The sequence below is a fragment of the Bactrocera neohumeralis genome, unplaced genomic scaffold, assembly GCF_024586455.1.
Source record: "Bactrocera neohumeralis isolate Rockhampton unplaced genomic scaffold, APGP_CSIRO_Bneo_wtdbg2-racon-allhic-juicebox.fasta_v2 cluster09, whole genome shotgun sequence".
NCBI lineage: Eukaryota > Metazoa > Arthropoda > Insecta > Diptera > Tephritidae > Bactrocera > Bactrocera neohumeralis.
Genome location: NW_026089622.1, coordinates 21,026,853 through 21,053,053, shown reverse-complemented (window position 1 = coordinate 21,053,053; position 26,201 = coordinate 21,026,853). Strand labels below are relative to the sequence as shown.

Sequence of the window (26,201 nt, the reverse complement as noted above, 5' to 3'; positions counted from 1 at the left end):
TTTTTATGTTCCACACAAAAGATTTAAGGAGTTCAAGAGCTCAAAACGTGCCCTACATCAGCTACCTACCCGACGGCATTTCGCAAATGATAAAATAAATTTTTCAAGAGCTCAAAGCATACGCTACATCATCTCGAACCTACCTACCCTACGCTTTTGCGCAAATGATTATATCATGATAGCAAATGCCCACATACAGATTTGGCAATGGCAATAACAGTTAGTATTCTATAAATTCTATCCTGTCGAGATGCCCTGTAATAAGTGTATCCGAACGTTCCATTGTTTTGTCATCTCATGTAAAAAGCACGTGTATCCGAACGTTACATTGTTTTGTCCATAAATTTAGAGACTTTTTGCTGCGCTCCTACTTTAACATCCTTGGTTTTGTCATCTCATGTTAAAAAAAAAAAAACATTTAATTGGAGAAATAAGAAAGTAATAAGTAAGTAATAAGTGTATCCGAACGTTCCATTGTTTTGTCATCTCATGTAAAAAGCACGTGTATCCGAACGTTACATTGTTTTGTCCATAAATTTAGAGACTTTTTGCTGCGCTCCTACTTTAACATCCTTGGTTTTGTCATCTCATGTTAAAAAAAAAAAGAAACATTTAATTGGAGAAATATTGAAATACTGCTAAAAGTGATTTTCTTCTCGCTGCTTACAATGCCGAGGAAAAGAAAACGACCTGACATAGGTCGTCGAAGTCGTGTAAATGTGCAACGAGCTACTTTACGCTCCAACCGCACTAATGACCAGCGAGATGCTGATAATGATAACAGTCGTACAAGTATGGGAGAATTACGTTCAAGAGTAAATAACTATCAAGTGGATAGGGGAGAATGGAACGAGTTCGTGCACATCGATCACAACAGCAGCGAGCACGGGATAACGAATTTAATCGATTCCGCAGACGCAATGCTCCTGTAAACCTCGAACGAGGAGCATTTTCCTACGATCCGGAATTTGATTATAGTGCCGACAAATCTGTGACGATTGGAGAAATGTCAATCATTTGTCAACATTGTAAAGCATTAAAGTACAGTAGTGAACCTGCAGGATTATGTTGTGCTGGTGGCAATGTACAATTGCCTCAATTGGTTCCACCACCTGAACCGTTACACTCATTAGTTAATGGGATGGAAAGTGAGTCTAAACACTTCTTGGCTAACATCCAAAAATATAATAATTGCTTCCAAATGACATCGTTTGGTGCAACGCATATAGTACAAGACGGGTTCATGCCTACTTTCAAGGTAGTATACCATAATTGTTTTAGTGAAATTCTAATTTGTATTTGTATCACAATTAATTTAACCAGTTCTTAAACAATTACAGATACAAGGACAAATTCATCACCTACTGGGGGCAATGCTGCCAGTGCCAGATGCAGATCATAAATTTTTGCAAATTTATTTTATGGGCAATCAAGATGTGGAAGTTGATACACGTTGTGGTCATAATCCAACCGTCAAGCGAATCATTGTCCAACAACTGCAAACATTTCTTCACGAGAATAATGAATTAGTGAAGATGTTCAAAATGGCACTGGATCGGATGCCATCAGACAGCCATAATATTGTAATAAGAGCCGACAAAACACCTGCTGGAGAGCATGCAAGGAGGTTTAATTCACCGACAATAGATGAAGTGGCTATTGTCGTTGTTGGAGAGAATTTGCAATCAAGAGATATTGTACTTCATCGCCGGAACAATGAATTGAAACGTGTATATGAAACGCATAGAGCTTATGATGCTTTACAATACCCATTAATTTTCTGGCAGGGAGAAGATGGGTACCATTTTAATATCAAAATGGTTAATCCAACAACAGGTAATTAGATTATACAAAATAAAATATTTTATATGTTCAATATATAAATGTATTTTTTTATCATATGTACTTCCAGGTGCTGATACACACAAAAAAGTCAGTGCCATGAATTATTATGCATACAGACTCATGATCCGTGAAGGTGAAGTAAATCACATTTTGATGTGTCAACGGCTCTTTCATCAGTATGCAGTGGACATGTACGTCAAAATTGAGACTGAAAGATTGACATACATCCGTCTTAACCAACAGCAGCTTCGATCTGAAGAGTACATTCATCTTCGCGATGCAATCAATGCTGACGGCAATGTAAATAATGTAGGAAGAATGACAATTTTACCGGCCACTTACATCGGAAGCCCGCGCCACATGCACGAGTACGCTCAAGATGCGATGTCTTATGTTCGAAAGTATGGCCGTCCAGACCTATTTATTACATTCACCTGTAACCCACAATGGATTGAAATAAAAAAAGAACTGCTACACAACCAAACACCACTTGATAGGCATGACATCACAGCCAGAGTTTACAAGCAAAAATTAAAATCTTTAATGAATTTCATTACAAAGCATCGTGTGTATGGCCAAGTACGTTGTTGGATGTACTCTGTTGAGTGGCAAAAGCGTGGTTTGCCACATGCTCATATATTAGTCTGGTTGGTTGACAAAATAAGGCCAGAAGAAATTGATTCCATTATTTCAGCCGAAATTCCTGATGAAACGGTTGACCCAAAATTGCATACGATAGTAACTAAACACATGATACATGGACCTTGCGGAGTTTTCAACAACAGCTCACCCTGTATGATCGACGGCAAGTGCTCCAAACGGTACCCGAGAAACTTGCTTGCTGAAACCATCTCGGGAATCGATGGTTACCCATTGTATCGTCGGCGATCAGTTGAGGACGGTGGACGATCTGTAGATGTCAAGATAAAAGGACAAGATTTTCATGTAGACAATCGTTGGATTGTGCCGTTCTCGCCCATATTGTCCAAAACTTTTGAAGCTCACATCAACGTGGAATTTTGTAACTCTGTGAAATCCATAAAGTACATATGTAAATATGTTAACAAAGGTAGCGACATGGCCATGTTCGCAGTAACAAACACAAATGATGAAGTGTCTCACTATCAGATGGGTCGCTATGTAAGCAGCAATGAGGCTATTTGGCGCATATTTTCGTTTGCAATTCATGAAAGACATCCCACTGTATTGCATTTGGCAGTTCATTTAGAAAATGGACAACGAGTGTATTTCAACCCAAACAACGCTGTGGATAGAGCGGCACGTCCACCTGTGACCACATTGACAGGTTTCTTCTCAATTTGTGCAACTGATCAATTCGCTCGCACTTTGCTGTATGCTGATATGCCGCGCTACTACACATGGAACGCATCATCAAAGTCTTTTCAGCGTCGTAAACAAGGAACACCACTTGAAGGATATGAAAATGTATTTGCCACAGATGCTATAGGCCGTATATATACAGTACATCCTAATAACGATGAATGTTATTATCTTAGATTGTTATTGGTGAATGTTCCTGGTCCGACATCTTTTCAACAATTGCGAACAGTTGATGGACATCTGTGTGCGACTTACCGTGAGGCGTGTCAATTATTACGGTTGCTTGAAAACGATTCGCATTGGGATGATACGCTCAAGGATTCCGTGATATCTTCATCGCCGCATCAAATTCGCACACTGTTTGCGATTATAATATCGACATGTTTCCCCTCAAATCCGAATGATTTGTGGATGAAATATAGGGATGACATGTCTGAGGATGTGTTGCATCGCGTGCGTTGTGAAACTTTGAATCCTACATTGGAAATTACGGCAGAGATTTACAATGACACATTGATCATAATAGAAGATATGTGTTTGTTGATGGCAAATAAAGTATTGTCGTGTTTGGGCCTGACAGCACCCAATCGTGCTATGCAAGATGCATTAAACCATGAGTTGCAAAGAGAACTCCAGTACGATACTCAAGCTATGACCGAAGCAGTTCGCACAACTGTTCCGCAATTGAACGAAGAACAAAGGATTGCGTACGATCGTTTAACACAAGCTGTAAACAGTGGGTCTGGGGGGATTTACTTTCTTGACTCTCTGGGGGTACTGGGAAAACGTTCCTAATTTCATTGCTATTAGCAAAGATCCGATCGCAAAATGAGGTAGCCCTAGCGTTGGCTTCATCTGGAATAGCAGCAACTTTATTAGAAGGCGGACGAACTGCACATTCAGCCTTAAAATTACCATTAAACATGCATATCAACGAAACGCCAGTTTGCAACATTGCCAAAAATAGCGCTATGGCGAAGACTCTCCAAGTATGCAAATTGATAATTTGGGACGAATGCACAATGGCCCACAAGAGGTCGCTGGAGGCACTAGATAGGACGTTAAAAGATTTACGTGATAACCAAAACATTTTTGGTGGAGCTATGATACTGTTGTCAGGTGATTTTCGTCAGACTCTTCCAGTAATTCCTCGATCGACTGTTGCTGACGAAATAAACGCATGTCTAAAATCATCAAATTTGTGGCGGCACGTAAAGACACTACAATTAACTACTAACATGCGAGTGTTTTTGCAACAAGATCAAACTGCGACTGTGTTTTCGAAGCAGTTGCTGGATATTGGCAATGGTAAGGTCGCAGTTGACAGCTCGACCGGATTAATGACTTTTCCCACAGATTTCTGTCACTTCACAGAATCGAAAAAGGAGCTTATTCAGCGTGTTTTTCCGGACATTAAACAACAATATAATAACCACGATTGGCTAAGTGAACGAGCAATATTGGCAGCAAAAAACAAAGATGTCGATGATCTCAATGCTACCATTCAGAATTTCCTTCCAGGAGAGTTGTTTACGTACAAATCAGTTGACACGGCCACAAACCAGGATGACGTAGTCAACTATCCTACAGAATTTTTAAATTCATTGGACTTGCCTGGACTACCACCATATAATTTGAAATTAAAAGTAGGGTCAGTTGTCATCATGCTGCGTAATATTAATCAACCTCGACTTTGCAATGGAACGAGATTGGTTGTGAAGAAACTCATGAATAACATCATCGAAGCTAAAATAATCAAAGGAAAATACAAAGGAGAGGATGTCTTAATCCCACGAATACCTATGATTCCAACGGATTTGCCATTTGATTTTAAGAGGTTGCAATTTCCCGTGCGTCTGGCGTTTGCGATGACCATAAATAAATCGCAAGGCCAATCGTTGCAAGTTTGCGGAATAAACTTAGAGTTTCCCTGTTTCGCACATGGACAATTATACGTTGCGTGTTCGCGTGTCGGAAAACCAACATCCTTATTTATTTACGCACCGCAAAAAAAAACTAAAAATATTGTCTACCAGAAAGCACTATATTAATTAACTGTATATGATCATAACTGTGTTGTATTTAATTTAAGCAAAGATTTGTTTATCATGTTCACAGTCCAGAAACGAGCACATCCAAGAAAATTTTAAATTTTTGTATATGAAGTGTATAAATATAAATAAATGACTTAATATGTATATAATATGTGCATTTGGATCCTTAATGTCAACGTGTATTAGTAACTCTTTATTTCCATCAACTTGGCTCCATCTACTTGGGAACCACTTGGCTCGCCAGGACATGATAATATGGTGGAAGTACTAGGCGACTCGGACAAATCTGATTCGATCAGAACATTATCAATGTTGAGCTGCTGGCTGTCTTCAATAACATCAATATCTACCAGAACATTCTTGATGTTGGGCTTTTGGCTGTCTTCAATAACTTGAATGTCCTGTATGTCTTCGGCCGATAAATTTAATTCACAGAATGTCTCCTCAGATGATGAAGATGGCATTGTAGAAACGTGTTTTGGTTTAGATAGCAGCTTTTGCTTTAATATATTTTTTTGTACTTTTGCCCTGTTCACGCGTATTATTCGTTCTACATTCTTACCACACTTGGTACAAAATCTGAAGGTAACAGCGATTATGTTGTAGCATTCGTCGCATCTTAATAATAATTTAATACAATCTGGACAGTTATTATTTTTTTTCTGCCGTTCCATCCACTTTTTACAAAACGGACAATGCATTTTAAGGAGTTGAGGGATATATAGCTTCACTATAACTATATTATAGTTGTTTGAATTCTTTATTTTCTCGATGACAGATGTAGTTCTTCTTCTTTTCCTAACCATGGCCATCGTCAAAAAAAAAACTACAGATGTAGTTTGATAGTTATAGTGTAAATATTTGTCAGTATTCACTCAAAAAAAATTGTCTATGGTAAAATGTCACTTGAAATGTTAACGTCTCTTTGCTGTGCATCTATACTATAATTCTTTAATATTCCTAAAAATCTAAAAGCAGCAAATTTCAATAAAATTAAAAAAGTATTGTGTCGTGTGTTTGTGACTTACTAAATATGCCTCCAATAATTAGGCGGTGCGAAGTTCGCCGGGTCAGCTAGTTAAGAATATTTGAATTATATATGTAATTTGTTATTATTTAAAAGATAATTGGTTAAATATACTTGGATGATAGAAATCAAATAGGACATGCGGTAATGTAATTTGGATAAATGTTATATGTTAAATACTTGTACATACTATATGTTTGAAACATTTCGAGAGAATACGTGTTGCTCAAACATTTCTCTTAAAGTTTGCCACTGGACGAATTCTCCTGAGAAAGCATTTTTTTGTTATCAGATTTTTATTTGAGTTTGTAAAATTTATTCCGTAGATAATAGAATTTCCGAGTTAACTCTTCTTTTTCGTGTGGGCTTAAATTCAAGAACAGTACCACGAATTTTTTCTAATACTCTCTCTATACCATCTAGAAAGCAATTATCGCCTATTTCGCAGTCTTCAATATTTTTTTCTAATTCTGTTAATAAGAATTGAAGCCAGCGAACTAAACTAGGATTCGAAAAGCATTCCATTTTCCTGGGAGCATTATTATCTTTAATTATATTTATTAGTTCGCTTAACTTGGTGTATGCTGTTAAATAAAGCGCACTTACCGTCCCCTCAATATCATTTTTAAAATAGTTGTTTTTTTTTTTGATCTTTGGACAATTGTAAATGGTTTCTTTGAAACTTTGACCATGTTTTGTCTTACCTGTCCTCGGGTTTTTCTAAATTTATTAATTCTTCATTTAGATCCATACTTATGGATCAAAAATTAAGTTTTTGTAGTTCCTCTGCTAATTTTAATTCTCCATTTTACCACAAAAAAAAATATGCGTTTAAAAAAAATATTTAAGTTACTTGTAAAGGAAAAATATTCTTACCTTGTGGATGTAATGAGAAAGAATATTTTTTATCCTCGTTTTTTAATAGTTGTTTTTTTTTTTAATTTTGTTTTTTACATTTTTATTTTCACTTCACTTGCGTGTTTTAAAAATGTAGGGGTCACCAATTTGTTAAATAATAAAACGGGTTGGTTTCATTTATCAAATGCAGTTTGTACAATGTACACATATCTTAATCAGAAGCGTTCTCAACGGTAGAACACAAATAGCTCTTATATTTTTATTAGTTAAGGATCATTTGTGATCCTTTACATAGCTAGTACAATATTTGTATTGCATCCATTAAATATTACTATCTGTATTCAATATATCCGAAATGAACATTACTTACAGTGTTGATAAATGGGTATTTGTAAATACATATCCACTCCTACATTGTTGTTGTTTTAACGGTTATTCAACTCCCGTTAGGATGGAAAGGACTATCTAAGTTGTCGTTGACGTCATCTAACGGGAGATCCAAGAAACGTGCTGTTTCGACAGGGTCGGACCAAAGGAAAAAGGGTGTCAGATGTTTGGGGTTGACGGGGCATGCAAAGAGGTTTTCTGTATCTTGCGGAGACTAATTGCACCCAGGACATATGCTGGATATGTCGAAGCTGCGCAAGGCTCGCTCACTCTCGTTTCTCACGGCAACTCCTCATATGCGTTTCACTGCATCCAGGCGACCATCAAAAGTTACTACTAAAATCTTAGGATTATTGACAGTCAGAATCTTGACGGCATTGATTGCAATATTAAACTCAAGTCTGTACTCCTTCGTTCAGGTCGTGAATATGGTCGCTGTGGATTCGGTGGCGCAGAGTGTTAGGTTCCGTGGAGAGAAGAAGCGAGAATGGTCGGAGAGATAGCCGTTTACCTTTGAACACATGCCATCGATTCCATGGCCCTATGTCAATATCGTGCGGTAATCAGCGAACGAGATTAGGGAAACTCTCCCTGGTGGCTGTGGGAGTTTCGAGATGTAGAAGTTAAACAGTAGCGGGGAGAGGACACCACCCTGCGGAACCCCCTGTTTAATTCTCCTCAGTTTGGATTTTTCTCCTTAAAATAGTACGAATGATTGGCGACCCCTCAGGTAGTAAATGGTCCACTTCTTTAGTCCTAGAGGGAACGTAATTTATTCGATGTCCTGCAGTTTGTGATTGACTGTGTCAAAGGCTTTTGACAAGTTCAACGCTACGAGAATTGTTCTCTCACAGGGTGGTTTCTGGTTAAGTCCACAAACTATGTGGACGTTTATGACGCCAAGTGCTGTGGTGGTACTGTGTACTTTTCGTAAGCCATGCTGGTGCTTTTCTAGGCTCAAGTGGTGAGAGAAGGTCGGGAGTAGTAAGGCCTCAAGTATCTTCACTACTGTGGAGAGGAGAGTTATCGAATGATAGGACTCTTCTTTGTTGGCGGGTTTCCCAGGTTTCAGCAGTGGGACTACTCTTTTCCACGCATCGGGTATAGAGAGATCAGCGACAGGTTGAGGACTTTGGTAAGGTAGCTTTTTCCCCGTCGTGCCTAAATGCTTTAGCGTAAGCATCTTGACTCCATCAGTGCCAATGGATTTAGACAATTTCGCTTTGTTGATGATATTCGAAACCTCCTCATTGGTGAAAGTAAGTGGCGCGCAGCAACACATCGCTTGGTTTTGTCTACCGAAGGGTGCAGTGTAAATTGCTCGATAAAGTAGTTCGCAATGTGAGATCCTTTCCTCGGTACCTGAAACGGCTGCTTCGGCTGGCAAATTAGGGCGGAGTTCCGCAATTCTTCCAGCTGGGATAAAGCGAGTGGTAGCTGCTGCGATCACCTTGCAACCAGTGCAAGATTTGCGCTTGACTTGAACTTATGCCGAATAGGTCAATTAGTGTATGAGTTAAATATAGTAAATGCAAATATAAAAGTGCTTGGATTCCGATCCTCTGGTTGACGTTTTAAGTCTTATGGTATTTTCTTGGTTTTAATTATACAAATTGCAACAGTATAAAATGTGCCATTGCATCTAAACATAGCCCTTCCTTGTATTAATAGAAATTTTGATTTCGAAAGTTTTGTAACATTACAAAACACTTTGTGTTTCCAAAAATATTTCTAACTCGATTAGCAATAAAACTCTATATAATATTTTTTCCATATACATCATATACTTTTCCTTATTTTGTTCAGCTCGCGACACAGTGTAGTTACCAAAGCCAAATTGCTGGCATCAGTTGCTTGTACAATTGGGTCGGTGGAGTCTGGGTGTTGTATAATGGCGTCATTACACTAGTAATGTTTTCTACATTTTGAAGGTAAAAATATATATATATATTTTTTTAGAAATTTTTACACTGTTACGTGATTTTAAACATTCTGTAATAGGTTATGTTCGTTTCGCAAAGTCTGTAATGAATTTACTGTGATAACTGATCAATCTAATCTTATTCTCAAGCATCAATTGTATCCATCTGCACACAGTAACGTCTATGCCGCCATGTGTCAGAGAATTAATGATAGCACTTACTTCTATATTGTTGAAGGCTCACTCTATATCTAAAAATGCAACCATAGCGTATTTTTTGTAGTGTAGTGATTTTTCAATTACACTTATCATCTCGTGGGGGGCAGTTTCGGTTGACCGGCCCTTTATGTAGGCATGTTGGGACTTCGATAACCTGATTGTTCTTATATGTGAGTTCATTAGCCTTTCTAGTACCTTCAGCATAAAGGATGTCAGGCTTATAGGTCTAAAATCCTTCACATTATTGTGACCACTTTAATTCTTTTCCAACCTCTTGGGATGTAAGACAGTTGGATGCCAGCTTTGTATTTATTTTCCAGCCTTAGAACCATTGGTTCTTCCAGCTTTTGCAGGGATTATGAGCATAATCCCGTCTGGACCTGTCGCTTTAAATGGTGAGAAACTATTTTTGGCGTATTTCTTACAAAATTAGACTGAATAAAATTTATTTTCTCAATGTTTTATTTCACTTTCGATTGGTAATTTTTTATCTTTTTGTGAAACGCTTATGGCAATCAATAACTAACAAATATTATGTATTTCTGCATATTTAAAATATACAATCATTAGATTATTTTTGGTGCAATTTTAAAATCTGAAATATTAATATGATTTGATATTGTTACGTTAATATATGCCATATCTAAAGTTAAGGGGTTTTTAGATAGTGCAATAGCCTACATTGTATTTTCAAGTTCAGTAGTTATTAGTTTATTTCTTTGTCTTAAAATAGTCTTTTCCTTCGGGTGATTGTTTTATTTGTGAGTTAGTTGTAAATTGTTTATTATTATTTTCTATTAAATCATTTAGTTTGTTATGGTCAGGTGTACATGAAATCTAATTCTATACCGTACCTATTTCATTAATTCCTCTTTTTTGTCTGTTACTGTCAATTTTTAATTGTCTTAATAATGTTTCTATAATTTGTATTTAAAAGTCAATAATTGAATTATAAATTAATATTATTTCATCGTTAGTTTTATATTTATACAATTGCACCCAGATGTTACAGAGTACTATAGTTTTATTCATCTATACCTATATATAAATGATAACGATGACGAGACCAAAACATATAAAGTGCCATAACTAAGCACTAAATTAAGATATGAAGCTGCAATTTGGTGCAGACAATCGCAGAAGCAAGGGGCACCTGTAAGCGAAAATGTTTGAAAAAGTGGGTGTGGCCCCACCCTCTAACAAGTTAAATGTACATATCCCCTAAATCACTTAAGCTACAACAACGAAATTTGGTAGTCTTATAAGAACTTCTACCAACAGTGTGAGAATGGATGAAATCGGAGTATACGCCCGCTCACTCCTCGTATAACGGTAGAGTTTATAAGTAAGGAAGGGCTAAGTTCGTGAGTCACCGAACATCTTATACTCTCGAACGATAAAGTGATAATCGAGATTTCATTATCAGTCATTTACATATTTTTCAAATACCGTATTTGTGTAAAGTTTTATTCCGCTATCATCATTGGTTCCTAATGTATATATTATACAGAGAAGGCATCAAATGGAATTCAAAATAGCGTTATATTGGAAGTGTCGGTGTCGCAGCGGAGAGAAAACAGACTGCCTACCTCGCAACGTTACGATCGACCACAACACGTGCGGGAGGGGATAGATACCGAGAGTTGAAGAGGGAAGCGATACGCATTTGCAGACAGAAACTGAAAGAAGCCGAAATGAGTGAGTACGAAGAGCTTGATAAGCTGTCCGACAGGAATAATGCTCGAAAATTCTACGAAAAAATGCGGTGACTTACAGAAGGTTTCAAAACCGGAGCATACTCTTGTAGAACCCCCAAAGGTGATCTAGTCACCGATGCCCAGAGCAAACTTAAATTATGGAGGGAACCCTTCTCTAGCCTGCTGAATGGCAGTGAACGCACAACGCCAGCAGAAGGCGAACCCGATTCCCTTATCGATGACGATGGCGCAGACGTTCCATTGCCCGACCATGAAGAAGTTCGAATAGCAATTGCCCGCCTGAAGAACAACAAAGCGGCAGGGGCCGACGGATTGCCGGCCGAGCTATTCAAACACGGCGGCGAAGAACTGATAAGGAGCATACATCAGCTTCTTTGTAAAATATGGTCGGACGAAAGCATGCCCATCGATTGGAATTTAAGTGTGCTATGCCCAATCCATAAAAAAGGAGACCCCACAATCTGCGCCAAATACCGTGGGATTAGCCCCCTCAACATCGCATATAAGGTTCTATCGAGCGTATTGTGTGAAACATTAAAGCCCACCGTCAACAAACTGATTGGACCTTATCAATGTGGCTTTAGACCTGGAAAATCAACAACCGACCAGATATTCACCATGCGCCAAATCTTGGAAAAAACCCGTGAAAGGAGAGTCGACACACACCACCTCTTCGTCGATTTCAAAGCTGCTTTCGACAGCACAACATGGAGCTGCCTTTATGCCGCGATGTCTGAATTTGGTATCCACGCAAAACTAATACGGCTGTGTAAACTGACGTTGAGCAACACCAAAAGCTCCGTCAGGATCGGAAAGGACCTCTCCGAGCCGTTCGATAACAAACGAAGTTTCAGACAAGGCGACTCCCTATCGTGCGACTTCTTCAACCTGCTTCTGGAGAAAATAGTTCGAGCTGCAGAACTAAATAGAGAAGGTACCATCTTCTATAAGAGTGTACAGCTGCTGACGTATGCCGATGATATTGATATCAATATCATCCAATTAAGAAGAAGAAGAAGACGTTATATTGGAAGAAGGCGTGGTTGTGAACCGATTTCGCCCATATTTCGTACATGTCATCGGGGTGTTAAGAAAATATTGTACACCGATTTTCATTGAAATCGGTTGAGAAGTTCCTGAGATATGGTTTTTGGTCCATAAGTGGGCAACGCCACTCCCATTTTCAGTTTTTAAAAAAAGCCTGGGTGCAGCTTCCTTCTACCATTTCTTCCGTAAAATTTAGTGTTTCTAACGTTTTTTGTTAGTCGCTTAAGCACTTTTAGTGATTTTCAACATAACCTTTGTATGGGAGGTGGGCGTAGTTATTATCCGATTTCTTCCAATTTTGAACTGTATATGGAAATGCCTGAAGGAAACGACTCTATAGAGCAGTGGTTCCCAAACTTATTTTGTCTACCGCCCACTTTAAGAATAAATATTTTTTTAGCGCCCCCATTTTTTCACCTATTTAAAAACCACTATAACTTCAAATTAATTATTGTGACCAATATATGTATATTAACTTTCTTAACGACACTTTTACTATAACCAGCAACTTGAAACCTAAGCGCAGTAGGTAACATACAACGGCGCTTAGGTCTCAAGTTAACTCTTGCGGGCTCCACTTGCCAATAAGAATGATTATTGAAACACAACTTTATAGTATTAAAACAGAGAATATTTTATTAAAAATAAAACTAAAATAATCGATCCATATATAACAAGTAAGGAAGGGCTTAGTTCGGGTGTCACCGAACATTTTATACTCTCGCATGATAAAGTGATAATAATTTACATATTTTTTTTATTTTGCTGTAAAATTAATTAGATTAGATCAATTTGTGTACTTTGAGTATTGAATTGTATTTTCATTTCCTAATGTATACTCGTATATTATACACAGAAGGCATCAGATGGAATTCAAAATAGCGTTATATTGGAAGAAGGCGTGGTTGATAACCGATTTCACCCTTATTTCGTACATGTCATCAGGGTGTTAAGAAAATATTGTGTACCGAACTTCATTGAAATCGGTTGAGTAGTTCCTGAGATATGGTTTTTGGTCCATAAGTGGGCGACGCCACGCCCATTTTCAATTTTGAAAAAAAGCCTGGGTGCAACTTCCTTCTGCCACTTCTTCCGTAAAATTTAGTGTTTCTGACGTTTTTTGTTAGTCGGTTAACGCACTTTTAGTGATTTTCAACATAACCTTTGTATGGGAGGTGGGCGTGGTTATTTTCCGATTTCTTCCATTTTTGAATTGTATATGGAAATGTCTGAAGGAAACGAATCTATAGAGTTTGGTTGACATAGCTATAGTAGTTTCCGAGATATGTACCAAAAACATAGTGGGGGGCGGGGCCACGCCCACTTTTCCAAAAAAAATTACGTCCAAATGTGCCCCTTCCTAATGCGATCCTTTATGTCAAATTTCACTTTAATATCTTTATTTATGGCTTAGTTATGACACTTTATAAGTTTTCGGTTTCCGCCATTTTGTGGGCGTGGCAGTGAGCCGATTTTGCCCATCTTCGAACTTAACCTTTTTATGGAGCCAAGAAATACGTGTACCAAGTTTCATCATGATATCTCAATTTTTACTCAAGTTACAGCTTGCACGGACGGACGGACAGACAGACATCCGGATTTCAATTCTACTCGTCACTCTGATCACTTTGGTATATATAACCCTATATCTGACTCTTTTAGTTTTAGGACTTACAAACAGCCGTTATGTGAACAAAACTATAATACTCTCCTTAGCAACTTTGTTGCGAGAGTATAAAAACGATTAAAGCGCGATAAATCAAAAACTGAATAAGCCGGAAACATTAAATTTTACCACCGATGGTATGGGAGAACTTAATTGGAGCTGTTAGGAAAAGTGAACGATGGGCGTGGCACCGCCAACTTTTAGGTAAAATACCACTAGGGACGCGACCAACCGATTTCGACAAAATTTAATACGTGTCATTCTTCTTATATTCTTAAATTATATTGTGAAAATACGAAATCGGACGACAACCGCGCCTACTTCCCATATAGCAAAATTTTAAATTCCACTTAATTTATTCAGATTCATAAACACAAAGCAATTAATACATTCCACAATCCTTAGTATGAGTCACCTTTGTGAACCAAAATTGTTTAAATCCAATAAAAACTATTCAAGCCCCTAGGTACTGAATATTTAGACCCCAGTATAGCTACATTTGATGGAAAATGTCGGTCAATGTGTGATATATACATATAACTGAAATACTCTTTTAATGGTTTGTCTGTATGTCAAAAATGGGCTTAATCAGACCAATACTTCCCGTAGCCCCAATATACTTTTCAAACTTCGGGGTGACTTTGTACCGCATATATCGGGCGTTTTACTCATAACGGTGTATCTTTTTGCCATATGGCTGACTTTACTTTAAACTATGATTGGTTTTACACCTTAAAGTATTTCCTAGGCTTTGATTATTGCAAGTTACAAGAGTAACTAATTGAACTACATTCTTGTTTTAAACATCTTATAAATTTTTGTAGATGTAGAAAACACACTTTATTTTTGAACATTACCAGTGCTATGACGTGGTGTACAGTAATAAATTTGTATATGAAATCGTTCCATTAAGAATTTGAGTTGAATTGTACTTAAACCTGGTTCATTGTCGATAACTTTACTTTTTACATATAGGAATGATTGTAAAAGTTCTAAAATTTTTTCTTCTAAATTCGATTTGTCTTCAATATATTTTCTTGTTAGAAATTTGGAATAAGAATCAATGCACATATGAAATTTTAATTTCTGTACGAAAAAAATGTCGATGTGAAATTGTTCTCAATCCCTTTGTGGTGCGTCCTCAATTGGAATTTGGTTTGGTTTGGTTTCATAGTTATTTGTGTTGCATATGCTACAATTTTTCGCATATTGTTTAAATTGCGTTATTATTAAAGGCAAATTCAAAAATTGTCAGTCATTTAATTGAAATATATGTGGAGCAGATCAAATTTATTACTGGTAAGTTCTTAAAATTGAAGTACAGAGGAGCATAGAACTAACTTTTAAATTATTTCCAGACGTATTCAGTGAAGATGAAGATTTAGTAGAGGATATCATTGACGAGGTGTATGATGATTTGCTCATTACACTAAACTTTCGTTGAGGTGTAGAAAATATGGTTCCAAAGTCAATTCAGTGGATCGATGATATTTCAACCACAATGGATGACAATCGATTCCGTCAAATGCTGCTTGTACAACGAACTCAACTTACTCCCTTATTGACCTCCTATCAAGTGACGAAGTTTTTAAAAAATGTTGTAGCAAGCAATTCCCATTGATAGATTGGACTCTTCTGGAGAAAGTGCATCAATACGAAAAGTTGCGTCAACTTTTGGAATTGGTGACGGAGGAACGTTAACTAATATTATTCGCAGCTTATTCAAGGCATTTTTAAAATAACTCCATTTATACATATATACAAGTATATTGGCCAGGTAATACTGAGCGTTCTGTAATAGTACGAGAAACGTTTAACGAACTGCCATTTTGTGTGGGTTACGTGGATGGCACTGAAATAAAACTCGCCGAATCCTCAATAAAAAATCATGAAGCGTTCTTTTCCAGAAATCATATAGTACATATATGCAATTAAAGCTCAAATGGTTTGCGATTACAAGCTCAAAATTCGCGATGTTGTCAAATATCAGCCTAGATTCTTGTCAGGACAGGAATGCAATGCTGGAGACTCTGCTTACCCCCTCAATAACTTTATTATAACGCCTTACAAAAGCAATTCTCAACAATTTGAACCGCAATATATCGATTTTGCAGTCTAAAAGAGTTCAGGATTCGAACTCGAAATTAAAGTAGGCAAAAATACTGTTACGAATGGATACTAGTATGCTGTATTCTTCACAATATACTACTTGAAAGCAGTGAAAATCACAATTTCAACGAGAGTACACATGAAGGCATTTATGAAGAAGAAGTGGATAAAACGATCTCAAATAGCTTTGAATTAAAAAGGCAATCGTTATTTGATCTTATGTTTCCACATACTTATACAGTTTAATTAAATTAAAAATTCCAATTGAATCAAAAATTCATTTTTCACTTTCATATATGTACATATAAAAAGTATATATCACTTCCAAATATCACAATTAGATACATTTTTACATTTTTAAAAATAATAAAACATAACAATAGCATATAGTACAATTATGATGAATATTATATTTATACAAGGTGAATTCCAAAGTAAACATGTCTTAAGAACAAATAATTTTTTCGGCAAAATCAGTTTGTTTTATTCAAAGTAGTCTCCTTCTGCTTCAATACAGCTTTTTGCACGGTGCAAAAGCGTGTCGAACGAGTGTTTTAGCTCGTTGCCCGGTATGGCTGCCAGTACGCCGGTGCAAGAATTTTGAATGGCCTTCTACGTCTGTATAACGCTTTCCTTTCATGGGCAAATGCATTTTTCCGAAAAGGAAGAAGTCGCACGGTGCTATATCAGGTGAATACGGGGTTTGATTAATGGTTAAATGTGATTTTTGGTCAAATAATCCGTCAATTCCATTTCCATGAATTTCAATGACGATTCAACACATGTTGATCGTCATTTATGTCCTCACGACCTCTTTGAAAACGTTGACACCTTTCGTGCACTCTGCTACGGGATAGGCAATCATCGCCATAAAATTGTTTCATCAATTGAAACGTTTCGGTAAAAGTTTTACCAATCTTAAAACAAAATTTAAGGTTGGCTCTTTGTTCGAAGCTCATTTTCGCACCGATAACACAAACATATTGACATTTAAAAGGCCATAACTTCACTTGAAATCAATGAAATTTCATGAAATTCTCATTGGATAATCGATAAAAATATCAGATTCTAATGCACCAGTCCTGTTTACTTTAGAACGCACATTATACTTTAGTTCAATCATTGCCAGTCTTTCTTTTTGCTCTAGCTCCAATTTTTTTATTTCTAACTCTTTAATTAACTTTTCTCTGTCCAATCCTAGCTTTAGCTGTTCCAAATTTAACTTTTCTTTTTCAATTTCAATTCGTTGCTCAAAAAACTGTTCTCCTTTCTTCTGTATATCTTTAAGTTCATTAAGAACATTCTTAATTAACACATCTTAATACAATTGGCTTCGGATTTACAGCCAAATAGAACCGAAAATCGTTCGTAATTTGGGCACATCTGTGAAAGTTTTTCTGAAAGAACGTGAAATTATTAAAACACCAGAAAGTTTAACTTAACATGAAAGCCGCAATTACCTTTTTATGTGTAAACTTCATCGCCAACGTCTATTCCAGCGCCTGTCGATTTGCGCCACTCCTCAGCTTCCAGTCCATGGTCGCATCAATATTGGTTCTTTCAATTAATTTTTGGTGACACATCTGGGCGTTTAGTTTCTATAAAAAAACGTATTAAAGTGTATTGTTAAATATTATTGTATAAAGAGCTACCTCAATTTCCACATTTTCTAGCAAATATTCTAAAAGCAAATGGTTTTCCTCCTCGCTCGAATTTTTTCGATGCTTTGCCCTCCTGCGAATTTTTTTTGGGGTCCCACTGAAAATAATTATTGGGTAAAATTTAGAATAGCATCCCCGGATTTCGGGGATAAAATGGGTATCAGTGGAAAGGTGACGTTCTCCAGATAACGAAAATATATATATATATATTTGCCGCTGACTTATAGTTTTAAAGATATTTGCATTTAAAGTTGAAAAATTGGCAACTTTTACATTGATAATATGTATATTGTGAGTAACTTTTTCACTTATGTTATGCACTTTTCACGTACTAGCACTTCACCCTAACGTTTCTGCATATTATTTTTTTTAATATTTGCCGCGCTTTCGCGACGCGCTTCAAAAAAAATAACCATGGCAACCCTTTTCTTATTGTGCAAATGCAGAGAATTGTAACTAAAATAAAATAATTAAAATAAAGCTTTATTTACAACAAATATTAAAAAAAATAATATGCAGAAACGTTAGAGTGAAGTGCTAGTACGTGAAAAGTGCAATTTTTCAACATTAAATGCAAATATCTTTAAAACTATAAGTCAGCGGCAACTATATATATATATATATATATATATTTTTCGTGATCTGGAGAACGTCACCTTTCCAGAGATACCCATTTTATTCCCGAAGTCCGGGGATGCTATTCTAAATCCCAGCATAATTATTTAATGATATAAAAAGCAAAGATTTGTTGAAGATATACTTACTTTTCAAAATTATTTGTAAATTCACGAAGCGAGTACTTATTTTTCCGTTAAAAATTTATAAGGCAAGGAACAACAAACAAACAGCTGTTGTGATACTGCCGAGTAACGAAAAAACTATCAAGCTTGCCAGATTGATAGTTCGTTACTCGGTAGAACAATAATCTGTTAATTTTACAAAAACCAAATGCATGTAAAAAACTGCCGAATAACGACTAAGGAATTAGTTAATGCTGGTCTGAATACCCCTATTGACTTTCCATGGAAATTTTTATATGAGCTTCTTTTGTACTACATATTTAAAATGAAATATATGGTCTTTTAATGTTTTCGAGTATAGTACTATAACATCGTCAATATAGACGTGATAAAACTTTCCGACACAGTCGTATAGAATATTGTTCATTGCTCTCTGAAATAAATTTGGAGCATTTATTGGCCCAAATGGTATTCTCAATTATTAATAATGGAAAATTATTAATGGAAAATCCAGACTAATAGTCTATTGTGGAGAAATTAAAGAGTATAACTGGTGGATGAGGATTTCGATACCTTATCGGTCTTCTTTTTTGATAACACTGTGGAACATTTTTGGGATTATTGTCTGGGGGGTGAGAAATTCCAAGTCAGGGTGATGATACTAGGTCAGAATAGTGAAACCCTCAAAGGGTTTGGCGTTCGTATGTGTCAGTTTTTTTTATGACCTTTTAATTTTTTTCCTTATCTTGATGCTTTTTCGCTTAGTTGTAACATTTTGGCAAAAACGTAGTTTAACATAACTCGCGAACCACTATTATCTATTTTTCCAATCCATTAGACGGTTGTAGCAGCTTTTACACACTATATTTGGTACCCAATTTTCGTTCACTATAACATAAGAAAAAATTTAAAAGGTCATAAAAAATGCTGTCACATACGAATGCCAAACCCTTTGAGGGTTTTACTATACTGACCTAGTACCATCACCCTGACTTGGAATTTCTCACCCCCCAGGTTAGCTGTTGTACTGTGAAATTTAAAAGGTCATAAAAAAAAACTGACACATACGAACGCCAAACTCTTTGAGGGTTTTACTATACTGACCTAGTACCATCACCCTGATTTGGAATTTCTCACCCCCCAGATTAGCTGTTGTACTGTGTAATTTTTTTTAAATCGATGACCATTCTTAGTTTCTGACTACCGTCCTGGTTTATTTCTTTTTTCGGAACAACCCAAACAAGAAATTATACGTGCCTTATATTCATGATTGACAAATTATTCGCGAATATTGAATATGGGTATTGTTTTTAGCCATGTAAGCTTTTTCTCTTCGGTTCTTATTTCCGTTTTGATATCTTTTCTGAATGGTAAATAAATTAATCATCCTTTCTAATCAGTGGGAAGTTAATATCTTAAATGTATTGTTTTTATAATTTCTGCAAATTCTTCGAAATTATTTTCATCAGTGATATCAAAAAAAAAAATTGTTTGTAAAATATTAGACCTCCTTTTTTGGAGTGCATTTTTGTATTTTATTGCCGGTATTATATTCGGCTGGCGGCTTAGGATATTTTGTCCCAAGTAATTTAAATTTTGTATTTTTGCAAACTAAACGAGGTAGATATAGGGTTATATACTTATATATAGTAACGTATTCTGCCATACTCACACGGTTTACAAAATTTATGTACAGTATTTTGATCTTAATGCTCTAAGTGCTCTGAGTGCGGCTGTGGCAAAACTGCTTTGTTTGCAGTTTTGGTAGCAAAATTTGTTTACAGTATTTTGACCTTAATGCTCAAGTGCTCTGAGTGCGGCTATGGCAAAACTGCTTTGTTTGCAGTTTTGCTTTATATTTCAACAGAAAGAATTTATATTCATTCCTGCGGATGATAAAATGTAAATTTAGTCTTAAGTCACCATCTAACAACTAAAAACGCACTCAAATTTTAAACAATTCTTGAGTTTTTTTTTATATTTATGGCATAGGGCCATAATAACGTAAGTGGCGCAGTCGGTCGTGATAACTTTAATGTTATCAGAAACAAAAAAAAAACCACGCGATGGTTAGTATCGTTCTAAATTCTGATAGAATCTTCGACAATAGTGCGCTCACCGTATAACGCAAAGTCTATTACGGCATAGATAAAACCGGAATAAAAATCAGAAAGACGCTTTAGAATTCGGGAGAGGACGTAAATCCAAAAGGTTACCTCAATAAAACTGCGAAAGTGCTGCAGTGCAACCAAATTAAACCAACAATTTCAACAAAGTAAAACAAATTAAGAATAAAACAAATAAAATTAAGAAATCAACAATTAAGAATTTCAACCAAGTAAAAGAAATTAAAAAAAAACATATAACAACAAATAAAACAATATGTCAGACCCTGAAGCAGCACCGAAGGCTTTCTCAGGCAGCAACATGAGCCAGGTCGCATACCAGATTGCTAATGTTGAGAAGTTTGAAGGAGATCCAAACACGTTGTACGCCTTTATTAGCCGAATCGACTACATATTGTGTCTTTATGTTGCCGGAGACGCACGCCAACAGCAGATCCTGTTCGGACATATCGAGCGTGGTATCAGTGGAGTTGTTATGCGCTGCATTGGAGTTAATGACATGAGAACTTGGGCAGACCTCAGACGACAGCTAATACTCAACTACAAGCCCCAGACCCCAAACAACATCCTTATGGAGAAATTTCGCAGGACCCCATACAAAGGCAATGTACGAGCATTTTTGGAGGAAGCAGAGAACCGCAGGCAAATACTAACCAGTAAGCTTGAATTAGAACAAAACTACTCTTACAAGGAAAAGGCATTTATGAACAGCCTAATGATTCAAATACAAATTTTCAGAAACAAAACTCTTCTGATAAGCCGAAAAAATTTCAAAACCATAACACTAACCAGATCAACTGTAACACCCAAAAATATCCAACACCTTTCCAACCAATTTACCATTTACCAAACACACCGCGAACTAACCCAATCAACAATCGACAAGCTACAATTGACCAGAACCGTTTTGGACAACAGTTCCAATACCAAAATCAACATCCATCATGTTCAAATTCTGTTGTACCCAATCAACCTACTAAGCGAGTGAGACCATCCAATAGCGATCAGAGTAGAATGAGTATTTAAGGGTTAAAACATCAGGAGGAATCTGCTTATCAGCAACAAATATCACTTTCCTATCCGACTTATGACTATTCGAGTTATTTTCCAGAACACCATGACCAAACAGACAACAGCAACATCAACCAGAACTTACCACAATTCCAACAGACCGATACAAACGAGACAGATGAGCACACACAAGAACCAGATACCGAGCAAGCAGAAAATTTTTAAAGTGCCTTATTGACACCGGTTCCACGATCAACATAATATCCTAGAACATATTCAATCTACCAGCTCAGAATACAACATGTCTGATTCACACCAGCAACGGACCACTTATCTTAAATAAAGGCATAACCATACCATCAAAATTTTTGTTCCCAACCCCAGAGGAATTTTTACTGCACTCTTTTTCTGATGAATTATCATAAACAAGAGCTGACTCTTTGCAATAACAAATATCCATTGATAAACCACAGCACAATACCGGAACAAAACCACTTCCAACACACACCTGACAATACACTAAACCAGCAGGACAATAATACACCAACTCCAAATTTCTTAGGGCATGATGTACAATTCACAAAACCGAGCCCATTCAGACTGGAACATCTTATTTTCGAGGAAAGACAAAAACTGTGCTCTCTTTTGCAGAGTACCATCATATATAATTTCATGAAGGCGACAAGTTGACATTTACCAATCAAACCAAACATACTATCAATACCAAACACAATTTACCCATTTATTCTAAATCATACAGTTGTCCTCAAGCCTACGAGCAAGAGGTTGAGAGTCAGGTAAAGGACATGTTGAATCAGGGAATAATACGCACAAGTAACTCGCCCTATAGTAACCCCAACTATGTAGTTCCAAAGAAACAAGACGCATCAGGCAAACAAAAATATAGTATTGTAATAGACTACCAAAAATTAAATGAAATAACAGTTAATGACAGACATTCAATCTCAAACATGGACGAAATGTTGGGAATGTTGGGAAGATGCAATTATTTCACTTCTATTGATTTGGCCAACGGTTTCCACTAAATTCATATGGACCCGGAATCTATTTAAAAAACGGCCTTTTTCACTAAACACAGCTATTACGAGTATTTGCGTATGCCATTCGGGCTTAAAAATGCACCATCCACCTTTCAACGTTGCATGAATGACATTTTACGCCCACTTCTAAACAATCACTGTTTCGTATACCAAGACGTTTAACACTTAATAGTGTTTTCAGCATCCCTTGACGAACACTTGAGGTCAATCGAGTTGGTTTTTGAAAAACTAGCCGAAGCTAACTTGAAGCTACAACTCGACAAAGTGAGTTTTTAAAACAAGAAACAAAATTTTTGGGACACATTCTGACACCAGACGGCATAAAACCTAACCCCGAGAAAATTAAAGCCATACAAAAATACCCAATCCCAACTAAACCAAAGGAAATAAAAGCTTTCCTAGGACTTACAGGGTATTACCACAAATTCATTCCGAATTTTACAGACATAGCCAAACCCATGACTAGGTGTTTGAAAAAAGACACAAAGCTCGCATTTCCAACCCGGAATATGTCTCTGCATTTAAAAAATTAAAATGTCTAATTTCAGAGGATCCTATTCTTAAGGTACCCGATTTTTCGAAAAAATGCATTCTAACACAGACGCTAGTAATCTTGCTTTGGAAGCAATGCTCTCACAAGACGGACATCAAATCAGCTACATTAGTCGAACTCTTAACGAACACGAAATCATTTACAGCACAATTGAAAAGGAACTATTGGCAATTGTATGAGCCACAAAAACTTTTCGTCACTAACTACTGGGAAGGCACTTTGAAATATCTAGTGATCACCAGCCTCTAAACTGGATATACCGCATGAAAGAGCCAAATTCAAAGCTAACCCGATGGAGGGTCAAACTGTTCGAGTACGATTTTGACATCAAGTGCATAAAAGGAAAAGAAAACCATGTGGCGGACGCTTTGTCTCGAGTAAAATTGGAGGAGACATATTTTAGTGAACAGACCCAGCACAGTGCAGAAGAAGATAACGGTGACTTGATTTTTATAACAGAAAAACCAATTAACGTATTCAACAGACAAGTAATATTTTCTAAAGGCTCACCAAACATCAAAACTACAAAATATTAAAAAAAAAAAAACACATAGCTCAAATCTTTTATGACACTCTGACCACAGAAAAAGCTAAAGAGTATTTGATCAACTATTTTTGTGGAAAGAGCAGCGCGTTGTTCATTGAAAGCGACGCAGTTTTCGAAATCATTCAAACCGCACACAGGGAGATAACAAACAAGAATTATACAAAAATTCTTCGCAGCCTGATTTTGTTGAAAAACGTACATACCTACTTACGCAGAATTTAAGGAACTGGTCCTGACTACTCATGAAAAACTTTTACACCCCGGAATTCAGAAAACCACTAAACTTTTCGGTGAAACTTACTATTTCCCTAACAACCAATTACTTATCCAAAACATTATAAATGAATGCCACATTTGCAATTTGGCAAAGACAGAACACCGTAACACAAACATGCCAATGAAAACTACACCTAAACCAGAACATTGCCGCGATAAATTCATGATAGATATTTATTCATCAGAAGGCAAACACTATTTGACCTGCATGGACATTTATTCGAAGTTCACTACGTTGGAGCAGATAAGGACGAAGGGCTGGATGAAATGTAAAAATGCACTTATGCGCATATTTAACCAACTGGGCCAGCCTAGGCTATTGAAGGCAGACAGAGGCGGCGCATTCTGTAGCCTGGCACTTAAGCGATGGCTTGAGAGTGAGGAGGTTGATTTACAGCTCAACACAACAAAGACAGGGATAGCGGACATAGAAAGACTACATAAAACAATTAATGAAAAGATCCGCATAATTAATACATCTGACAATGGCGAAGCCAAGTTGAGCAAGATGGAAACAATTCTTTACAATCACAAAACCAAAAATGACACCACTGGACGAACCCCGACACACATTTTTCTTTATGCTGGACACCCAATACTTGACACTCAGGAAAACAAAGAAAATAAGATAAACAAAATTACCAATGACAGACAAGAATATGAAGTTGACACCAGATACAGAAAGGGCCCCCTACAGAAAGGCAAATTAGAAAATCCATGTAAACCAAATAAAATTGTAGAACAAACAGACGCTGGTCATTACAAGATCACTCACAGAAACAGAGTTACCCATTATTACAAAACACAATTTAAAAAACGTAAGAAAATTAATCAGATCCCAACTCCACAGGTACTTGGTGCACAGTAGCATTGCTGCTCACTTTGACTGGCACAGGCCACTCACAACAAATCCAAATAAATGACATTACCACCGGCTACGGATATCTCCTTTTTTCGGACAAACCAATCCAGATACCATCATCCTTTGAACACCATTGTTTAACCATCAACTTGACAAAAACAAACCAGGTGACAGATTACTTTGAAGTAAAGCTGCATGGCGGTTACCAGGCACCACAAATCAAATTTTTGTTCAATAAACTAAGAAGAGAGTTGAATGGGATGACCTTACACCACAAGAGCAGGGATAAACGTGGACTTTTTAACATTGTGGGCTCATCCTTGAGATATCTTTTTGGAACACTTGACGATAACGATCGCTCAGAGACACAAAAAAAATTAGAGGCAAGGACGCACGACTCGGTGAGGGTACATGAATTAAACGACGCCATACAACTAATAAACATTGGAATGCAAAACAAGGAAAACACTATAAACATTCAGAACCAAATTAACGCCCTTTTATACGAACTAATGCAATTTTTGAAATGGGAATGCAAGAATGTGTCCAAAAAAAATGGGAATGCAACTCTCTAGACTAGGACTATTTAACCCCAAATTATTGAATTACGACAAACTCGAAAACGTTGACAGCCAAAATATTTTAAGCATTAAAACATCCACTTGGATAAATTACAATGATAATCAATTATTAATTATATCGCACATACCTACTAACTATTTACTAACAAACACACTTAAAATAATCCCTACCCAGACCCCAACGGCTATCAGCTAGAATATACAGACACACAATCCTATTTTGAAAGGATGAATAAAGTCTATAATAATGAAAACAAAGAAATAAACAATGAATGCGTCACCAATATTATCAAACGTTAAAATCCAATTTGTAACTTCAAGCCAGTAAACACAAGAGATATTATAAAATACATAGAGCCTAATATAATCATTACTTGGAATTTGACCAAAACAAATCTTAAACAAAAATGTCAAAATTCAAACAATAATACAGATATAGAAGGAAACAAAATGATAAGGGTGACGCAGTGCAAAATAGATAACAAATTTGTAATTTTTTTTGTCACATGAAAATTTATATCAAAATTTTGAATATACTAGGGCCACCAAATAACAATATATCAATGGAAAAAAAATGTACACATCATGTTT

The 26,201-nt window shown here is 36.5% G+C and overlaps 2 protein-coding genes across 2 annotated transcripts in view; both read left to right on the top strand.

Annotated features, from left to right (window-relative positions):
- The first annotated feature begins 3,960 nt into the window (after positions 1-3,960).
- Positions 3,961-5,391, top strand: LOC126764091 (ATP-dependent DNA helicase PIF1-like). The gene has a single exon (XM_050481876.1). The coding sequence runs from the start codon at positions 4,110-4,112 to the stop codon at positions 5,235-5,237; it is 1,128 nt and encodes a 375-aa protein (XP_050337833.1). The 5' UTR covers positions 3,961-4,109; the 3' UTR covers positions 5,238-5,391.
- A 3,928-nt stretch (positions 5,392-9,319) lies between these two features.
- The window catches only part of LOC126764205 (uncharacterized), a 317,397-nt gene continuing 300,515 nt past the window's right edge, over positions 9,320-26,201 (top strand). The window contains exon 1 of the mRNA XM_050481998.1: positions 9,320-9,443. The gene's annotated coding sequence lies outside the window, so the exon portion shown is untranslated. The remainder of the gene's footprint in view (positions 9,444-26,201) is intronic.

Coding starts and splice junctions, on each gene's coding strand:
- LOC126764091 (XM_050481876.1), top strand. CDS start 4,110: ATGCATATCAACGAAACGCCAGTTTGCAACATTGCCAAAAATAGCGCT.